Raw genomic sequence first — 20,526 nt, 5'->3', positions numbered from 1 at the left:
GGCTGCTGCTTTCAATGCAGGACTTATTTTTTGTCTGTGCCCTGCAGAAAAGCGTTTTTTTTTTCCTTTTTTTTTTTTAACAGAAGAAATCTGTGCTGCGAGCTGTGTCACATGGCACCATTGCTTTTAAATAAGCTTTTAAGAGGTTGGACCAGATGTTGGTCACATCTGTGTTTTCATTTCGCCGAAAATTTCATTTCAACCCTTTTATTAAAGGAGAAAATGATCATTTGGAAATTGTTCTGAGAAGTTTAGCAGCTGGGAAGATCTTTCTGGTGTATGAAAAGGAAAGGGGTATACTTGCTGTGCCCCGGAGTGAGCTCTGTAACGTGCAGCAGCTGACTGTTTATGGCTGGTAGGGTTTGCTCGTGTTGGAAATGATTGCCATGGAAATTTTCAGATCAAAATGAATGTATTATTTTTCGAACTGGCACTCTGTGACAAAACACCTTTTTTTTTTTTTTTTTTCCTCCAGTGAAAGTGTTAAACTAGGGATTTGAAGGCACCTTCTCTTCTGAAAACCTCCTTGCACTTAATGAGTGCCTATCACGTTGGCAGAAGAAAGGGCTACTTGCAGGCAGAGTGGATATCCTGCAATTACTCCCTCTACTGCCGTTATGGGGTCTAAGAAATGCTTATTACGTACAACTTGCTTCTGGATTTTTCTCTGCAATTTACCAGTTGGAGAATGAGTTTTCTGTCCCTGTTGCTAATTGATCCAATGAGAAGGACTGGCACCTAATTCAGTAACAAGTTATATTTAAAATGACATGTGAAATTGTTCATGATGCCTGAAATTACATCATTTTCAGTCTGGCATATTAGGGCTGTATAAGGAAACAGACATCTACTGTGCTGTGCCATATTAAATTTTAAACCTCTGATCCAAAAATATAGCAGACTATAGGCAAAGCGAGGTGTTTAATGATGAATAAAAGCAGCGGCAGTTGATTTTGGTGGGATATTTTTTATTGTTCCTAGGACACTGTGACAGTTTTTGCAGCAAATAATTTGGGAATGCACAGAATTTTATGTAAAGTTGAGCTGTGACTTGAGTCCAGAGTAGTTCTCAGACACGACTTCCAGATTTTGATTTTCTAGCCTTGTGATTTTCAGAACTTATTAGTGGTTGTTGAGGCTGGCTCCTTTCTAATTTTATCCCCAATGTGTAATGAATATGGGGGAAAAATAAAAGCTCTCTTGGTTCAGATAAACCAACTAGAAAGTTTTTATTTTTTTCTCCAAAATCTTGGACAAAGGGCTGGTAAAACAAGGACGGGAGGAGACCACCCCCCTTCTGCCCTACAGCTCAGTGCCTACAGCGCATACCCAGGATTTGGGAGGCCAAGTTTGGGGCCCGGTTCTGCACAGCCTCCTTCAGACCCAGGAGATGGGTTGCCTTGCCCTGGGCACACTCTCGCACTTCGTCGAGCCATTTTATTTTGTGTAAGTCACGAAGCATTTCTTGGAACCAGGTGTGCAGTCTCCTGGGAAGGCGTCTCAGACACTAGCCTACAGTTCTCACTCCCTGCCTTGGTGAACAAGTTGAGCATTTAACTCACTGGAAAATTCGTCTGTCGGTTCCAGCAGGAGAGAGTGGCGGTGCTGTTCTGCAGCACGCCCCGTGCTCCCACTGGGGATGCAGCACACAACGACTCCTCTTTGCGCTTCGCCTGATTATGGCTTGCTAAAAAATTCCGGTGGGTTACATTCAAGTTGTTTTAAAGAGGCAACGAACCACTTGGACGTGGTTTTTTTTCACCTTGATTTTCCTCTGCAGCCTCCCGTAAGGGCACGCTTTGCCACATCCTTGGGTTGCATCCCTGTGTGCATGGTAGGGGGAGCTTGCACGAGGAGCTGGTGGCCCCAGTGCCAGAGCTTTTGCTCTTCGTACACAGTGTGGAGACGAGTCTATGTGATGACCAATTACGTAGTTGTTATGAAATCCTTACATTTTCAAAGTATTTTGGGGAAAAAAAGTTGTAAAGCAAATCTTTTACACCCTGGGACTGAAGTCCAGTCAATTTGTGAATGTAACGTTAGGGAGAAATGTTCCGTAAGGCCTTTTCAGTCCTATTTGCCTCAGATTAACTGAACTGGTAAAGTTGTTACTGTGAGACAATCTCGGAAGAAGATCAGAGTGCAGCGTTACGCGATGCCTTGCCACAGAACATTTTCCTTGGGCTGAAACCCCTTCTGTGTTTGATTTGGCGTGGGAAGAATTTAAAACTTTCTGTTAGTTAAATTGAATTTTGAAAAGAAAATTGTAAGTGCTCGGTGTCTGATACCAGTAAACGCCTGCAGAGCGGAGAGCCAGGGCCTTTACACCGCCTCCTGAAGTGCACCCTGTGCTCCTACACGAGCTGTGGCTGGGCTCCCGGCGCTGTGATTTCACGTGCTTCAGGCAATTGCTTTGACGCCGGAGTTCTGCCCAGCGGAGGATCACTTGTAGCTCCGGTGAGCGTTCCTCATTGCTACCTTTGCTCGTTGGCCCCAGCTGATGCCCCTCAAGGCTCCGCGTTGCCATTACCTGCCAAGGACCAAGGAGCCCCAGCTCCACCAGGAGCCAACGAGCTCTTCGAGGAGCCACCGACCCGGGCAGCCAAAACCATTCAGCGGTCTCGGGAAGCTGGGAGGCACTTGCCCAGGAACAGGGAGCAGCATCCCTACAGATGCCAAGCTGTTCTGCACCGTTTCATTTTTAATTTGCTGTTGCGGGTTGCTGAAACTCTATTTATTTTTCCTGCCTGGCAGCTGGTTGGGTTATCAGTTGTCCGGTCTTGATTAGATGTAATGGAGATGACCAAGAAGCTTGCTTCATTCTCCAGAATAAGTCTTTGCTGAGTCATTTAGTTTCTTCTCTACCTGGACTACATTAATAGTGTATTACTACCGTACATTAATATGATGTGGAAAATCGCTTTGCTGCTGTAAGTTATGCTGGTCCCAAATTAGGCCTCAGTTCTGTGCTGTTATGCTTTTTAATAGATAAAATATAAAAAACTGTGTTTTCAGAAGTCTTAGTAACTATGGAACTATAAAAATGACAGTGAAGTTGTAATTACAGAAAATCATTATCGATGAATGTTTATTTAGACCCTTCCATAGCTTTCAAGTTATTTTAAAATTTGGAAATGTTTTAATAATTCCCATTTTACAGGCAAAAAGACTAATGCACATCTTTTTAGAAAACTGCTATGAGTTAAGTGGTTCAACTGATGAGAGATCAGAATCAAGAATAAAGCCATGGTACGACTGTCGGCATGAAATATTATTCACTGGCCCATGCTGCTTCTCTGTAAACAGAAAATATTTTCTAAGTCGTAATTTACAGATGAATCACCAGCCTATAGGCCCTGACAGAGAAATTCATGTGACGATGAAAGAAAAATGGTGTCATCTTCCTAAAATGGTTTCCTCAGCTTCATGGTGAAAACCTGTGGCTGTAAACCAGGAAGGAAAAAAAGAGGCAACTGAAAATGAACGGCAGATTTTTAGTACTGAAGAGGACTGTACCGATTCCTGAATTTGAAATTAATTCAGTGTGGTGAATTCTGGTGTATATAATACCCCCATATCGAAAATACTGAGCAACTTGTTAAACCTCACTGGTGAACACAGAAGGAAAGGCAATTATGAAGTGTTGTTTTACCATAGAACTTGAATTGCGATTGATTTTGAAGAAATATCTAGCTAATTAAAATGTGTTCTTTTATGTAGGTGAAAATGCAGGAGATGGTGAATTAGATCTCAGTGGAATTGACGACAGTGAAATAGATAGGGTAAGATACCCTTTTATCTTGAGTCTCTTCTGCATTTGGATATCTGAGAAAGAAAAATGGTTCTTATCTGGTGTATCCTCTCCTTCCCTGCCTCTTCGCCCTGGCAGCGCCTGCTTCTGATCTATAGAGAGGTTCAAGTGATTGCAGTGATCTGCGGTCAAAATTAATGTTCATGCAAGCCTGTGAATTTAGTCTGTTCTTGCCCGTTTTATATATATACGGGACTGCTGCCGCTGCTGCTTTCTTTCTATGCTGAAATAATTATGTTTTAGAACGTCTTTTATTCTTAGGAAGAACTTTTAAAAGTTCTTTGGATCTCTAAATTCATTATTTAATTACAATATATTCAGCTTGTGAAGCTGCCATGGAAACCAAACTGTAAAAGCAGCACGTACAGCTTCTGTGTTCTTTCAAAGATTTCTGTAACATTTTCTTGATTTATTATTATTTGTGCGGCAGTGCAAGATACCCTTTGCCATATAGCCTGAATATAAAAGACAGGCAGCTGTGGAAAATGGCTTGTTGAAGGCCACACAGCAGGTCAACACGTGGGCATGCAACAGAGCCCAGATCTCCTTGATTTTTAGTCTGATGCCCTCTCCAGCCACCATGAGAGTTTAAAGTGAAAAGTGTAATTTGAACAGATAATGCAAGATGCTAAAAACTCCTTTTAGGGTACAAAGTCACTGAAAACAGCGGGGTTGCATAAAGGTTGCTGAAAATTGAGCTTGATCTGCAGAATATTCTTGGTGATGGACAGAGGAGTAGGCAAAGCGCTCAGCTTGAGGTCAGCAGTGGAGTGGAGTTTGCCAGGCTGGGCGGTAGGAAAAGCGTTCTGGAAATGGAGGAGACATGGGATGGGGGCATGGGGACCTCACAGGCCTGATGCTGAAGGGATTCAGTATAGCAGATCCATCCTTTAAACAAAAGCGGGGAAAGCAAAAGCCCATTTTCTCCACCTTCTAGACTGTAGTGAGGTCATAACTCTGCTTTTATGACCTCATGTTCATTTCCATGGCAATAGACTGTAATATTGTAAGCCCAAGATTATGAACTCTCTAAAAGCATAAGAAGGATGAATAACTGAGCTATGAGGAAGAGAGTTTTACTGTTATGACCCACCTTTAATAGAAACAGATGAAACAGTGAAATATTGGTCTGATAAACCAGCACTTGTGCAGCTCTTTGCTCGCCCCGTTTGCCCTCCAAAGAAGGACTCCTCCCTGCATTAGTTTCATTCGAATGGAGTTATTTTTCTCATGAAATCCTGATGTGTGCATTGTACTTTGGAGAAAATCTGGAATAGTAAAACCTGTAAGATGGAGAAATCGCAAATTGTTTTTCTAGCACTTAAACATTGTTCTATTATTGCTGGGTCCACTGCTTAAAAATAAAGTGTCACGTTCATGAAGGATGATCTGGTTTGTCTCCTCCCTTCTGCAGAAGTTCTTCACCGCCAAACAGCACCAGCCATAGAGAACCTTCTCTTTGTAGACAGTTGTGCTAAATACTGGGCTTACTTTTATAGCTGAGTAATTGAAGGGGAGATCTATCTAGCAACCTGCAAGCCTGCTTGCTACCTACCTACCTACCTACCTACCTACCTCTTTATTTAGGTAACTTATGTGAATAGTTCTAGGTGTGTTTTACAGCTCCACGCTTACTAATAATATTACTGTGATTAATTAGGTTTAACTGAAGGAAGTTTAGATGCGGGTTCTGAATCAAGCTCTCTAAAATGTAGAGGACTAAAACTCCATCAATCTAGGCTGGTTTCCTTCACATAGAGTGGCCATTGAACTAATAATCTTAGTAACTGTGCCTAAACCTTCCCAGAAACCTACCAAGAAGACATGTCTTTCTCTTTTGGTAGTGGAGGTCAGTAGCTCCCTTACTGTTTAAAATTTAAGACCACCATCACCTTACAGAATAACTTGCAGACTGCCATGTTGTCGTGGTACTCTCTCATATCATCTGAAAAAGTTCATTAAAATGATCATTTTAGGTTTGTTAAGGATCACGATGAGTCCTGTGTGATTGTCACCCCACCATAGTTTGGAAACCCAGCACTGTATTTTGAAAACAGGTCATAGTTTTTGCCAGCTTTAGAAGTTTCTAGAAACGCTCTCTTCTAATTGTGGCATCTTGGTCTTATTTTCTTTTAATAATTTGTTTTAAAACAAAACGCAAATTGACCTTGTTAGTGGTTTTTCAATTCAGTTTTGGTCTGTGGTTTTCACGTTGATTTCTGAAAGCAGATGAACTTGTTTTGTCTTTTAGTATATACTTAACGAAACAGAAGCTCAGATAAAAGCAGAGCTGTGGATGAAAGAAAATGCAGATTATTTGAAGGAACAAAAAGGTAAGTATATAGGACTGAAATTCTCCTTTTGGCTAGTGTTGCTGAAATACAGTCTGTATAATCTTCATGCTGGTTATCCTTTTGTCATCTTTCAGAAAAGGAAGCAAGAATAGCAAAAGAGAAAGAACTTGGGATTTATAAGGAACACAAGGTATTAAACTGTGTGCTAATCGTGTCTCTTTGAAAATGTCTCAAAAATACATTACATATGTCGATCAGCTCTCTGTAGGATGTATGGGAATAATGGTATGGGTCACCACTAAACATGCAAAACCTAGTATATATTTACATGCTATAGAAACACAAAACTATAATTTTTCAGGTGGTGAGTAAAACACTTTCTTGCCCAAACTTTTATTTTGAATTACTATTACAAGAAAATTCTGTGCATGGCAAAGTCAGAGCTAGTTCTTTGCATTTATGATTGCTGTCCTAATTGCTTGCTTATTTAAATGCAATTCTTAAGGCACGCCTGACTTTTTTAACATGTGCATGGAGAATTTGTTTGCACTTGCTGTAACTTCAGTAGCTTTCTTTGCTTGTGCAATTATGATTTCTTTATGGAGAACTGACCAGGTCTTTGTTCCAGTCACTTGAAGGAGTATTTCGTTGTACCTTTCATAAAGAATGTGACGGCTGTGTTAACAAATGGCATGTCCTGTCTCCATGTTTAGCAGTTTAAAAATGCCTAATTGGCCTTATATTCACAATTTACAGCGTTAGTGTTTTGTGTAATTGAGCAAGTGACAAGTCAAATCTTCCACATGCAACTAAAATCCACGTTAGTTTTTTATGTGTATATGCTGTATCTTTTTTCTGGCTAATGTGAAAGACAGAGTTTCCTACTTCCCCTAGGTATTTCAACAATAAAAACAAAACCAGACAATGAAATACTGTTTTAGGCTTCAGAGTTTCTCATTCATCCCACCCTTACAGAGACGTGGCATTCTACCAGCAATTTTCAAAATTGTATAACTCTCTGGCACCAAAAAGTAGCCCAAACAACCCACCTTTTTGTTCTGACAACACAGGAGTTTTTCTCTAACTCTGTATTGTTTCCGACAGCTAGAGTAGAACTTGATTAATATAGTGCTTTCCAATTTCAAGGTAGCACTTGACCCATGTAGGTAAACAGAGGGGCTATTATACACTAAAAAATAAATCTCCTGCAGAGCTCGGTGTTAAAACCTTCCTTTGAAAAGGAAAACGCTGAATGAGAAACAGAGGATCTTTATTTTCTACCTACCCAGGCATTAGACCTGGATAGAAATGTTCTTTGTGTCATTTCTCTGTCTGGGTCTGCGCAGCATCAAGCGCTGTGGATTGATGCTAGGCTTGGATCTGCAGCCTTTGGCCGAGAGGGGAGGTTGTCTCTCTGCAGCATCCTGCTTCCTATCCATCAGCGTTAATGCCAGTCCACGCTTAGAAAACTGCTTCTAATTTTCTTGGCTTTTTTTTCAGTTTTGAGGAAGAGTTGGGTGGATATTTTCGTATTTGGCTTTCGAGCTTCATATAAAATGCTGTTGCAGTTTTGATACAGATTTGTCAGTGCCTAGAGAAATAGCGACCCAGCTTGACTCTAACTTTGAAGGCGATTTTAACAGGGGCGTTTCTTTATTTACGTGCCGGGTGATGTTATCAGGGTCCCTGCTCCTGTAACAGGAGTTCGCTCCATCTTTTTCACATGTGAGAAATGGCCCACATTTCTTTTCTGGCAGCATTACAGATACGCAGCAAAGAATTTGTAATAAACTGCGTGGGCATTTGGCAAAAATATGAAAGCCAACACTTCTCTCTTGGAGAAAAGAGAAGTCCTTTAGCCCTTAGTCCTGCTCGGTCGCAGGCCAGCGAGCACTGCCCAAGCTCAGCCCATCCTGTCCCCGAGTTTGCAGCACCTGTGCTGGGACTGCCGAGCTGCAGGTCGCCCTTCTGCTGCACAACAATTTTGTTTGTGTCTACATCACTAATTTTATATTTTAATTAAGCCAAAGAAATCTGCAAAGAAGCGGGAGCCAATTCAAGCCAGCACAGCAGGAGAGGCAATTGAAAAGATGTTAGAACAGAAGAAAATCTCAAGTAAAATTAATTATAATGTGCTAAGGGACCTGAACAGCAAAGGAAGTAACACACCAAAGAAAGAGGATGACAGCACTGATGACAGCACCGACACCAAGAAGCTGTCAAGAAGAAAATCTAATGCCAGTAGGAATATAGCCAACCCTGTAAACAGTGTGGGAAAAAGGTACTGCAATTGTTCATTTCTATCTCTGTCTGTGAGACTGTCTATGTATCTTTCTAAGCCAGACAATGTAGGTACTGAAACATTTGTTTGAGGCTAAAATAATGCTGGGGCTCTGTTTTTATTTATTTTGCCTGCAGTGTCACAGTGGAAACGTATTTATAGCTCCTGTATCAGAGGTCTGTTTTGGTGCGAGTTAATCATTCTGGAGAAGAAAAAAAAATCAATGGGAATTCATAAACACAAATCTTTTGGCCGTGGACACCTTTTCTTCACATATCTCTGACATTTGTTGTCCTCCCTTTCGGAGTTGTCTGTATCTGCTGACATGACACTAAATGTTTGAAAGCTTTGGCTTTTTGCTTGATTTGAAAAATACAGTTCCCATCTGTTTTGACAGCTAGCTGTTTTGATTAGCTTTTATTTTAGTTTTATTCCAAACTTTCATTGTTAATTGATGACACAAATATAAAGCTTTACAGTAAATACGCTTGTCGGTTTTCTGGTCTGCATTTGCAAATGTTTTATAGTGTGATGAAAGCTACCATTTTAATGAGTAAAATATTCAGACTTGCTGGGCAGATTTGTAGTGTGCTGTAAACTGTATAAGGAGATTGATGTGTCCTATCTGCAATATTCAACTGTTTTATTAGCCTGCAGTTCATGAAATCATGTTGGATGATCATTTGGATGGTCTCTATATATAGTCATTTCTTATTTAGCTGTTAGATATTTATTTACTCCTTAAAAGACAGCATTTTTTGCTTCCAGGCACTACACCACAAGGAAATTCAAGCATTTAGTTTGGAAATGCTGGCCTGTGTCTTCATGCCGTAGTTTAGAGGATAAAGCAGAGGGGAAGGATGGAGGGAGCGGAGGAGAGCTGGGGTTAGGCGTGCGATGGCAAGGGAGCATGGGAGGGACGTGGGGGTGTCTGAAGCGAAGATTAGGGGAGAGCTGTTCCTGGTGGTGCCTCAGCGGTGCATTTTCCCATCCTAATGAAGCAGCTTTTGGGAGAGAAGGACAGCCTCGAGGTGTGAGAATCCATCTCTTCATGCAGGAGCAGGGGACGCAGGATACCTGCAGATGGGAAGCTGGGAGGGATGGTAAGGAGACTTCCCTCCGAAGCTGAGCAAACGCAGGTGACTAGACACAAACTCCTTATTTTGTCCTGATTTGAATTAGTTTTGGCCAATGCATTGGCTTTGGCTTTAGCATGAGGCTTCTCAGCCAAAACCACGTCTAGCCTCACTGTCACCGGCATACAGTCTTTTTGCAATGTAACAGACATCTTTTCTTTTCTGCTGCTCCTTCTTCATTCTGTGTTTTATCAAGATGGCTTCGTTCTCATTCAGCTTCTCGCCCTTAATATCATCAGCTTTGCTTTCCAGTTCTTTACTCACCGAGGGTTTTAGTCTGCTGTGGATGTTACTACCTCGTGTCATGCCTAATGACCCAAGCACGCACATTTTCCTCTGGTGACAGAAAGCAAAGATGCATTGAGGATTAACTAACAGCATTGCGCATATGTTTTATTTGGATTTAACAGGTATTAGTGAGTCATGTTTCTGGCATCTCTAGTAAAACATGGCTCTGATTCAGTTGTCAGAAATGAAATGCTGCGTTGGGAAGTAGGGGCTTGTGAGGTCCCCATTGCTTTTCAGGATGTAGCAGTAGTATTGACGCTCGAGCTGCTTTGCCACATCTGTGCCTCGTCCATATGAGGCCCAGTTTTCCGAAATGTTGGGCACTTGGAGCTCCTGTTGAAGCCAGCATGTTAAACTCTTCACAGGTGTTAAACTCTTCGGAAAATCATGCCATAAATATTTAATTTAACAGTGGTGCAACTTGAAAAGGTTTCTAAATAAATACACAAATCAGTATTTTCCAAAAGCATCTAATAAAATGTGTTTATTTTTCCTCTTGAGAGTCTAAAGTACGTCCTTAAGATGCGTAACAGAGTTTCCTGATGATGATTAGCAGATCTTCGGTACAATGAATTTTGCAGCAGAGCACTTCAGAGAAGGTTGGGGATACATGCAGATATGTGAGTTAAGATTTTGCACTCCAGAAGTAGGCAGCGTTCTTGCTTAAATAATATCAAGGACTTGGCAAACCATTAGTTCTTTATTTCTTACAATTAAAGATTTATGACATACTTCTGATTTTTTTGCTAGTAGTCTAAATGCCATGCCTTTTAAATGGCATGCATAAATTTCTGTGTTCTGCATTGTTCTTAGATGCCACGCATCCCTTTCCTTTGTTCAGCATTGTTCCTCTGAGAGGTGAATGGCTAACTGCTTTCCTAGTGGTACAAAAATCATGGTGATTTATATGCAATTAATAATAATAAAAACCCTGAAAGTTGCTCATTAGAAAATGAATGAGGCACGTAATGTAGCTTTATCCGGGAGGCATTTGCGGAAATCTTGCTAACTGTTTTGGTTTGGAGTGATTTACAGTCCTACGTGTTTATCTTTCTGTGTCTAAAATACTTAGTAAGCTGTATTTGACTGCAGCAGCACCTTGCATAACCAAGCTTTGATCCCGACCTTTCATTCATTTGAGATATAGTCAGTTTTAAAGAGCTCCTGTTTTAGTCCCAATCCCAATTAGAAGGCCCCAGTACCAAGCTACTGGGAGCTTCATGGGCTAGGAGAGGAATACTGGTTCTTGGTGATTAAGGCAGTACTCGTGTAAACGTATAAAATAGGAATGTAGATTTTATTGCTTTCCACTTGCAAGCCAAGATTTTACATACCTCACTAGGTCTGGACAGATGATGCGGCTTAGTTTGGCATGTGTCTCAGAAATCATCTTCATACACAGCATGTAGCACTCTGGGAATGGGAAGTTGATCTCCATTTTTCTAATTGCCTCTCACTACAAAATACGCTGCCCTTGTATTTCTGGGAAGAGGACTTCAGATTATCTCTTAAAAAATGGTTGCCCCAGCCAGACATGGTGCAATTTCTGTTGATTTGTTGTTGTTGTTTTGTAATATGACATAAAATAACAGTTACAGAATTGTTTTGTAGTTTCTGAAATTTTCTTGGGAAAGTACTTTCAAAGAATTATTCCAAGGGTCATGCAGAGTTTCCCCTTTTTAGATGAGTAGACATTACATACATCAATATTTTCAAAAGCGAACTGGATTTTTGAACAGTTTTCTTTACTGTGAATGCTGTTCAACTTTCTGACTTTTAGAAAAAGACACGCTTTTTTTCAGACGCATTTCCCAGAATTATTCTGGGGTTGTACTTAATGTATGTGTCAACATAGTAGAAATGATAAAGACAACACAAGCAATTTTAAGAAACTTTACTTTGTGTAAATGTGTTTTATTACATTTCTTAATGCATTGGGGTTAGGGTTTTGTTACAGTGGGTATCACGACTGGTGCTTTAGAAGGAAAAGCCATTTCATTGTCTCTGTTGTAGAGACGTGGCACGGTGGATGTTACCATAATAGATATTGCGACTTTAATTTCAATTACCAGTTGCACAGTTTATCTTCACTAATGTCTTCTGTGCGTATGAAACAGGTGTCACAGAAGACTAATATGTTGAACTCCTGGGAAAGAGCCGTTGCCACTTTGAGCTACTTAAAACCTAAACTCCAGTTTGAGCTGTGTTATGCACCGGAGCTCTTCAAGTCCACTAAAGAAGGGGTTTAGGTCTGCAAGCTTTTGGTTAAAAGCTTAATAATTTACTTTGTATTTACTTGAGCTGAATCTTACGACGTTATTTGCAAAGTGAAATGTGTTGTAGCAAGAAAAAGTGGGACCAAAAAAGCTTTCACGTCACTACTTTTAAAAATTTTCAGCCTGTTTATTGCTATGTACTTGAAATCGGTAATGATATCAGAGAGGACAGGATATATTATCGGGGGAATAAATGTGTCAGGTTAATCTCCTGAAGAATTTGCCGTGGAAGAAGTGAAGCAGGACTGCAAAGCACATCTGAATCCACTGTAATGAAACAAGGTTGTTCTGAATGGAAGCATATGAATATATAATAGAAAACCAAATCAGGCTTGCTGAAAATATGACAGAAGCCCTTGGTAGAGATTTCAGATTTGATTAGATTTTGAATTTCACTTCCGAATTCTCTCCGTGGCCTCCCTGTTGTTTATTGGCCATCCTTTTGCTCGGCAATGTTCACCCCTGGCAGCGGGGCCCCGCGGGTGTTCTGAGCTCCGAGGTCTGGATGGGGCAAGCAGCACGTGGGAAGGACTGGGAGCTTGTCCTGGCCCTCGAGGACACTTTGCATTGGTGTCTGCTCCAGATACATTTTTGTTGGCTTCCCCATGGGTGTCACGACCCCAGAAATATCCCCTATATGATGAGGGAGGATGCGCGTAATGATGTCTACAGCCTCGTGTTGGGCGTCTCACTTAAGCACATACATTGCCTGGTACTTTCTTGGCTCTGATTGAAATCAGATTCCCCCAGAGGGTAAAATATGAGCAGAAACCTGATTTACTAATTTTTGGTAAAGTTGTATCAGAGAAATAGCATTAGCAGTCGCAGGCCTTGTCGCTGCACTGGGTATTTCGCCCCGTGCCGGCAGCGGCATGGGTGGGCGAGGGCAGCGAGCACAATTCCCCATCCCACACATCTGCTCATGCTGTGGGTGCCTAGCAGGACCTGTATGGCTTCTTCCCGGGCAGTAAGAAGGGAGGAAGCCCTCACATCCAGGATTACTGACAACAAGCCCTATATTTTGGGTTTTGCTGTCCAGGCGCATGGCAGTGCGGGGCTGAGTGCCGCGCCGTCGCGCTGCTCCCAACCCAGCTGCAAGTCTCCATCTCCGTGATGCTTGTCTGCATTTGCCATGGCTTATGATTTGTTTTTATAAACTCAAAGCAGACTATTTATTTTTTTTTTAAATGTACAGTACTTGTAGTTTATTTTACATTATGGGACTGGTATTTGTGGAGGGGAAGAGGGTGAGCTCAGTTTTTCCAGATTACTTAGATCACTCCAAAACTGCATGGGACAAAGCTCAGCCTGAGTAATCCAAGGGATGCCTGAGTGTCTGAAAAATCTCGAAAACGGTATTTCTGTTAGGGTACTGCCCGTCCTTTACACCAGTTAGACCCAGTGATCGTAATGGTTACAAAGCACTCTTGATTCCTTGCATCTAGAAGAGAGTTGTTGTTTCAGAACCTCTTTTATTAGGAAAAATAACCTTGCAGCAAAGGTTTAAGAGATTTGGAAATGGGTATCTTCGGGGTTCCTGGATTGCAGCAGACACAACGGGGTCTGGCAGGCTGATGGGGTCTGCAGGGATGCCCCCGGGCGAGCTCTGTGTGATGGAGCTGAGCTGCTGAAGAGGGAGAAGCCCCCGTGTTTGGCAGATGTGAAGCTTTTGAGAGTCTTTTCTGTGCTGACTTCAGTATGTATTCCCCTTACAAATTGGTCCTTTGAGATGGGATCTTAAGAGTGTTTTTATATGCTTTAATTTTTCCACCGTTTATTTTTATTTTTCTCAGCATTGCCTTCAGCTCTCTGTCTAATTTACCTTTGATAGGCTGTTTTTCCCTCTCTGCTTTGAAGTCTATTACATGGCTCGGAATTCGTGTGTATTACTCAAAGTGAGATATTAAACTTTATTTCTTGTCTTGTGCAGCGCTTCAGGCCTTCTTTCCATATGTGACTAATGCACTAGCACAAATGTGCTCCCTGAGACAAAATTCCTCACAGCAGATACTGGGAGTGCTTGCTGAGCTGCTAGCTGGGAGTTTCTTCTCTAAGCTTAATTATTTTTCGGTCGGCGTTTTGGTGTTTCCTCCCGAAGCAGTCCCGTGTTGGCTGGGGGATGAACTAGCTCTGGTTCCTGGCTATGAAGGTACACGTGGGAGCCTTCAGCTTTCGGTTTGAGTCTTCTGTGCTTGGTAAATAAATTCTCCAACCACTCCAACATAACTGTTTTCTTATGTGAGCTCTGCTTTGAGAATTTCTGTGGAGTGTAATTTGATGTATGTTTGTGCTTTGCTGTGGTATATAATCATTTAAATCAAAGGTTAATCAAAATGATTAGTCATTTTAAACAGGAAAATGGTGACATTTGATAAGTACCTCCACTTAAAATAAATCCTGCCAGTATTTTTCAGTCTTGTAACTTTAGAGGGACAACTTTATACAAATTACGGTTAACATTTTATTTACCAAAAACAAAGCCAAGAAAAAATGAATGCAACACTTCCAGGCTTCTGCTTTTCGAGTCATGCATCTGCCTTATTAAAGGTACCTGGCTGGGGGAGAGCTTCGCCAGTGACCTTGGAGGGAGCTGACATCCATTTATTTGCTTGCTCACGGTAGGTCTGGGGAGGTGATCTAGTAAAGCCTGCTGTAATGTTGCAACCTGGCTAGCGCTGCAGGTAGCTCTCTTCGGGCGAGCTAAGGAGCCTTTTGTAACAAAGAGATAAATCAGAGGCGAGAGCTGCACAGAAACTTATCTGACCCAACACGCCTTCAAACGAGCGTGTGTGCTAAAATTTGCGAGTGCTAAAATTAGATAGCCAGCAGTCCTTCCCTCTTCATTAACACGCAAGGAAAAATGCATTTCTTTTGTGCATGCACCACAGTCGGGATCGGTGGAGTGGGTTGGCCCTCTGCCCTCCGCTTCGTTCCTCCTCACGCTGAGGTGGGACAGAAGGAAGGGGAAAGATATTTTTTAAAAACAATCCCAAACTCATTTTTCCAGGAGCTGGAAATGTTTGTCAGAATGTGACGTTTGTCCTGATTACACAGGCTATTTTGAAGATCGATTCCCCAAAAGTTTTGGAGTCATTTCTTTTTGAGTACTGGAATTTTAAATGCCAAAATTTCAGTGATGCAGCAAACCCGCCTGTATTTTCACTCTGTAAAATATAATTGGAGACAAAAGCCCCTGGAATGACTTAATGATAGGAGAAGTAACATAAAAAGGCTTTCTCGTTGTGAACCAGTTAATGTAAGCTCAGTGATGCTACAAAGCATCTTCAGTTGTACATCATTCATTAATGGCATTCAGCTTTTATAGTGCAGACGTTTAATGTTGTCAGGAGTTAGCTTAGTGTAAGCGTAAGGCAACATGGTCTGCTGCCACTGCAGAGGGGTGTTCCTGAGCTGTCATTTTTTTAGTCTTACGAGAATCTTGGAGAAATATATAAAAATAAACCCGTCAAGACTGGGTGAAGACACTTCTAGGCTTGTGTGAGCGTTTCAGCAGTAACAAGCTTCTGCCAAATTCAGCGCTCGGTTCCCTTTACCCAAAATGATTAGAGTGCCTTCAATTTAAAAGTAAAACGGCATTGATCTGGCTGACCTTGTGGCCCAGACCCAGGTCAAGTGTCCGTATTTTTACAGCAGCCTCGTTGTTTGTTTAATATAAATTGGATCTTGCTTTTCCGCCTCCCACTCAAGAAAATCGTCTCCCCGTTGGATTCCAGGGGAGGTCAGCTGGGCAGCACGAAAATGCAGAGCAGACTTTTGTGACTGTCTGAAATCATTTCATCTCGCATTTAAGACCAAACAGGAGCGATTTTAGCCCAGAAGATAATTTTGCGTGACACTCGTACTGCGAGCTCCTTGTTATCTCTATTGTCGTTTTCAGGTTTTTTAGAAGAAAATGCTCGGTGGTCTTTTACTTCCAAATTAGTCTTGGTACGTGTAGTGGGAGATTTAATACGTATGCACACATTAGTAGTGCGTTATCAAAACCAGTTGTAAGTGACTTGGGGGAAGAGGGGAGTGGGAAGAAGCAAAGAAATAGAAAGTGCACGTTGTAGAAATAGAAAGTACACAATAGAAAGTGCACCGTCAGAACCTAAAGGCGCGCATCCTGCTCTAACAGCTGAGAGTCTTGGGCACTGTGAAATGCTCAAGTTGTTAGTCTGTAGATTTTTCTGATTTTTGTTTGTTTGTTTGTTTTTATGGCTGAAGAGTGGCTGGATTCAGAATTGATTTTTCTCTTGACCCTACCCCAGCAGGGTCTGCTTGTTGATTTGCTCTTTTTTTTTTCTTTTTTTTTTTTATATAAGGTGAGGGAAGCATGTGGCTGGTGTCCTTTAGATTTGCAAATGAAGTTGAATTTTCAGTGGATATTTATTAAATGTTGAAGGAAATGGGACAAAACCGTGAAGTTACCTTGTTCTCAGTACGATAAGGCATATGTTATCTTACCAAGGCTAATGCCCAAACCAGGAGAGCAGTCACAGAAGCATTTTGTTTCTTGATGTTTGCATACGTTGCCAAACTGAATAAGTGGCAGTCTGTGTGGTTGTGATTGCTGTTCCTTCGCTGTAGCTGGGTAAAGTATTGGAAAGTTATGGCAGTTTGTTGCAAAACTTGAGGTACTGTGTTGTTCACAGAATATTTAACAGAATCTACATAATTAGTTTTAAATTGGCCGGTGTACTGTAACTTAGTCATTTATGTAAGTGCTGTTCCATTACCCGGTGATGTTTCTGGTGTGCTGACTGATTTCAGCTTTACCTTGCTGCATTTGCTACTAAATATAGGCTGAAACATATTGAGATGACTTCTAAATGCGTTCTTGGAAGAGACGTGCAGCAAATTTAACTTCTTCTGTTGTTTAATTTCCAATTCCTTCTAACTCAGAAATTCCTGCCCAGCATTTCCCCCTCCCTCCCACCCAGCACAGCGAGACTGAACGAACCGATCACCGTCTTCAGCACTTGCAGCGACCGAGGTGACTGACCCACGCTCTCCAGAACAGCACGGCTTCTCTTCTCTCATACAGACCCCTTCCCTGTGACCCAGAAAGGTGTAAGGGAGCAAACCACTGACTTCTGCGAACATTTTCCTCTCCCCCCATGTTTTTACACTGGCAAAGAAACCCATGCAGCTACAGAGGTCGGATGGGAAAGTACAGAGGGCAGCGTATGTGGACGTAAGGACCTGCAGCCTGTCTCCCAAGTGCACATTCAAGATCCTCTCATCCTGAGTGCTTTTTCAAGGCATGCTTGGCTCAGCAGCTGTCAAAAACTGTAAATGATTTGAGATCTTTCTTTTCAAACAGGGCCGTGATAGCTGGCAGTGAAAGGATACAATGAGCCTATTATAGCCCGCAGCGTGACATGGTGTGACAGATCTGAAATCTGTATTGATATTCAAAGTTGAGTGTAACCTTGCTGAATTGGAGCACTGGAACCTTGGACATTGAGAGCACTCTGAGGTCCCATTCAGGACGGAAGGATTGGGTGTATGTTAATAGGCTGTTGTCTCTTTATTCGGAGATGTTTTAGATGCAGCATTTAATGTGAAAGAAACCTATGCTACTTTACAGTGCAATGTTCTTTTAAAAAGTTATCAATATATTTAATCTGGGTGTTTGGGGATCTGAAGTATGAAGGAAACGCATACAAATTAGGAAGCAGAATGAAGTGGCTGGCATGTTTATTTTGTAAGGTTATCTTTGCCTGCCTAGACTGGTGGCATGGTAGCTTTACTAGAAAAATGGCGTTGTGTACTTCGGTGTGGGTTTTATCAATGCAGCAGTACAAAAACAAAATAATTTGGAATCCTAAGTAAAACTGCTGTTGCTGAAGTTGAGCAACACAATCATCAGGTTAAAGCTGTAGTTCAATTAATCAATCAATCAGCTGATGAATTAATAGCAGAGATTAAAATCAGCAGTGAATCAAATGATTAGGTGTAGAGAAGCATGACAGAAATCAGGAAGTTTTATGAAATAGGACTGCTTATTGCAAGGCAGAAAGGCAGGATACCCAGCGAGCATCGCCTGCTGCCCGCCTGTTGGAAGCAGCCGATGGATCTTTCCCATTTGTGTGTTAGTAAGTCACTTTAGGGGTTAATGCTGTGCCTAAGTATGCTAGTTAGATGATGGTGGATTAGACACTTGCTCTTTTTCCATTTTCTGCTAAATGAACTGTGTGCAAACACTCTTTATTGAGCAATATTGGCTTCAAAATATGATAGGCAAATATAGCACGTCTTTAACATGTTTGCGCTTTATTCATGCCTTCTAAAATGTTACAGAAAAAAAAAAAAAGGATTGGAGCAGAGTAGAAGAAAGGTGAACTCCTTTGTGCAGGCTGTTGGTGGAACACCACAGGTAGGTGAGATTGATGGATGCCTCCTGTGGACTTCTCTGGGCGTTCCTGCATCAGGCTGTGCCCTCCAGAGTCCCTCCTTCTGTTCCTCCACCTCCTCCTCCTCCTTCTTTGAACAGTGTTCAGGAGACTGGGACCATTATTGTCTCCCAGTAATGTGGCAGCATAAAAAAACCCTACCTTTATCGCCAATGTGTTTATTTATGGTACTGACTCTGCTGCACCTCTTCAAATCTCCAAAATGCTTTGGGGAAGTATGAGCTTTCTTTTCCTACAGCCTGGTTCAGTCTAAATGTGATTTTGACCTTTGGACAATCTGGAACATAAAATCTGACAGTAAGGCCCAATCATTTCTTATATAACTTATTTTAAAAGTCAGAACATAACGTGCTCCTAAAGCGTAAGAGAGGACTTGCTGAAAAAGCTTCAGTCTCATCATGGGAAATGTTCAGAGTACATATGACTTAAATTTCCTTAAATTCCTGTAGTAACAGAAGCTACTTTTAATCTGTGGAACCATTTTTTCATTTTCCTGTTATTCCTTAAATTATTCCCGTTCCTTTTCACCAGGAAAGAATTGGAGATATGAAAGAATTTGGTTTAACTAGGTTAGAAAAGCGTCCTTAAGAAAAATAGTTGTTTGGCTTAGTACACAACTAACTTCAGATAATATACTAGCACCTCAAGAAAATGTGAGGTCTGTACGTATCAAGTGTAAGGAAATGAGCCTTCTCACGAGAACAGTGCTGGGAGCGTGCCCACATTTGTTGCCTTACAGAATCCATTTAAGGCTGTATTGATATCTCTCCTTTGGTCAGCGTAGTATGGTGTATAGGTGCTCTGTGAGCATTGTTGATTTTACTGCATAATGTATAACAAGAATTGCACAAATATTTTATGCAGGCAAAACGTAGTTATCAATTTTGATTTGTATATGACATTTCCTTGCAGTTTTCTTCCTTCTGAATGCTTTTGATGAGCTACTGCTCAGCATACACTGATGTTTCATGGCTCAGATAGACTGTGCCTTACATTTCATGAAAATAAACCTGAATACTGATTCATCAGCTCTAAAAGCAAGAAATGACAATGTTCAATTCTGTTCTATTAAAAAAAAAAAACAGAGGGAGGGGAAGAAAAGAAAAAGAAAGGGATAATTAAGGACTTAAAACCACTGTGTTTGTTTTGTTTTATTCCTGCAACGAGTGAAGTGAGTCCCATGTAAAGTGCGGTGTGTGTAAGCCACAAGAAAGCATGAATTTTGTGTCATGCAAAGTAAGTTACTGGCGAGTGACTTACTCGCTGGAGAGGTCTGGGCTGGGAGGTGGCCGCTTTGTAAAAATAAACCTCATCTTGCTGACCTTTGCAGCCCCTGGCTGCCTCTCTCTCCGTCCAACGCGAAGAGATTAGGAAAGCCCTTCTCATCAGAAGGCGCTGCGGACACCGTTGTCTCCAAGGGTCCCGTTGTGTCTGGGCGTGATTAATCGGGGCAGCAGCCTGCCTGCTGCGGAGCCTTCACCCGCTGGCACCAGCAGCTCAGCAGCAGCCCTGCTGCTGTCGGGCAGGCGTTCAGGCTCGAACCTCTGCCTGCTAAAAACAACGCACGTCTCCCAGCGTGACGGATGGGAAACCTGGCCCCCTGAGTCATTCGCCCGAACTTGTTTCGAAGGCTGGCTGCTTTTGTTGAATCGACATCTTCAGGTGCTTCCTGTGTTTTCTCTAGGAGTGGATAACTCATATTTTGTTCAACGCAGAAAATAGGAACATGATTAAATCTCACAGAAAGTTTGTCTCTCAGCACGTGGTAATCTTCAGTTGCTGGATTTTATATGGATACACATGCGTTATATATATACATGTGTGAATATATATAAAAAGAAAAGTCTTAAAAATGCAGTTTTTGTGCGTTTATTTCTGTCTCATCAGGAGTATTGGCAGAGAAACGTTTCTAAGATCCAGTGATTACTAAGCTGTAATTTTTCTATTAGCTTTAGGTTGCAATTTGAAATTGTTCCTTAACACATAAGCAGGTCTTAAATCACAGAACAGCAGGAAATTCT

The 20,526-nt window shown here is 41.6% G+C and overlaps 1 protein-coding gene across 2 annotated transcripts in view; it reads left to right on the top strand.

The window, feature by feature from the left end:
• The window catches only part of BRF1 (BRF1 RNA polymerase III transcription initiation factor subunit), a 171,410-nt gene that overhangs the window by 119,276 nt on the left and 31,608 nt on the right, over nt 1-20,526 (top strand). For both annotated transcript variants that reach the window (XM_066998462.1, XM_066998461.1), the window contains 4 exons: nt 3,721-3,782; nt 6,063-6,144; nt 6,240-6,295; nt 8,130-8,386. In XM_066998462.1, the coding sequence (XP_066854563.1) occupies nt 3,721-3,782; nt 6,063-6,144; nt 6,240-6,295; nt 8,130-8,386 (457 nt within the window). The remainder of the gene's footprint in view (nt 1-3,720; nt 3,783-6,062; nt 6,145-6,239; nt 6,296-8,129; nt 8,387-20,526) is intronic.

This window comes from Anser cygnoides, chromosome 5, assembly GCF_040182565.1.
Source record: "Anser cygnoides isolate HZ-2024a breed goose chromosome 5, Taihu_goose_T2T_genome, whole genome shotgun sequence".
Taxonomy (NCBI): Eukaryota; Metazoa; Chordata; class Aves; order Anseriformes; family Anatidae; genus Anser; species Anser cygnoides.
This window is presented reverse-complemented; position numbering and strand designations above follow the sequence as displayed.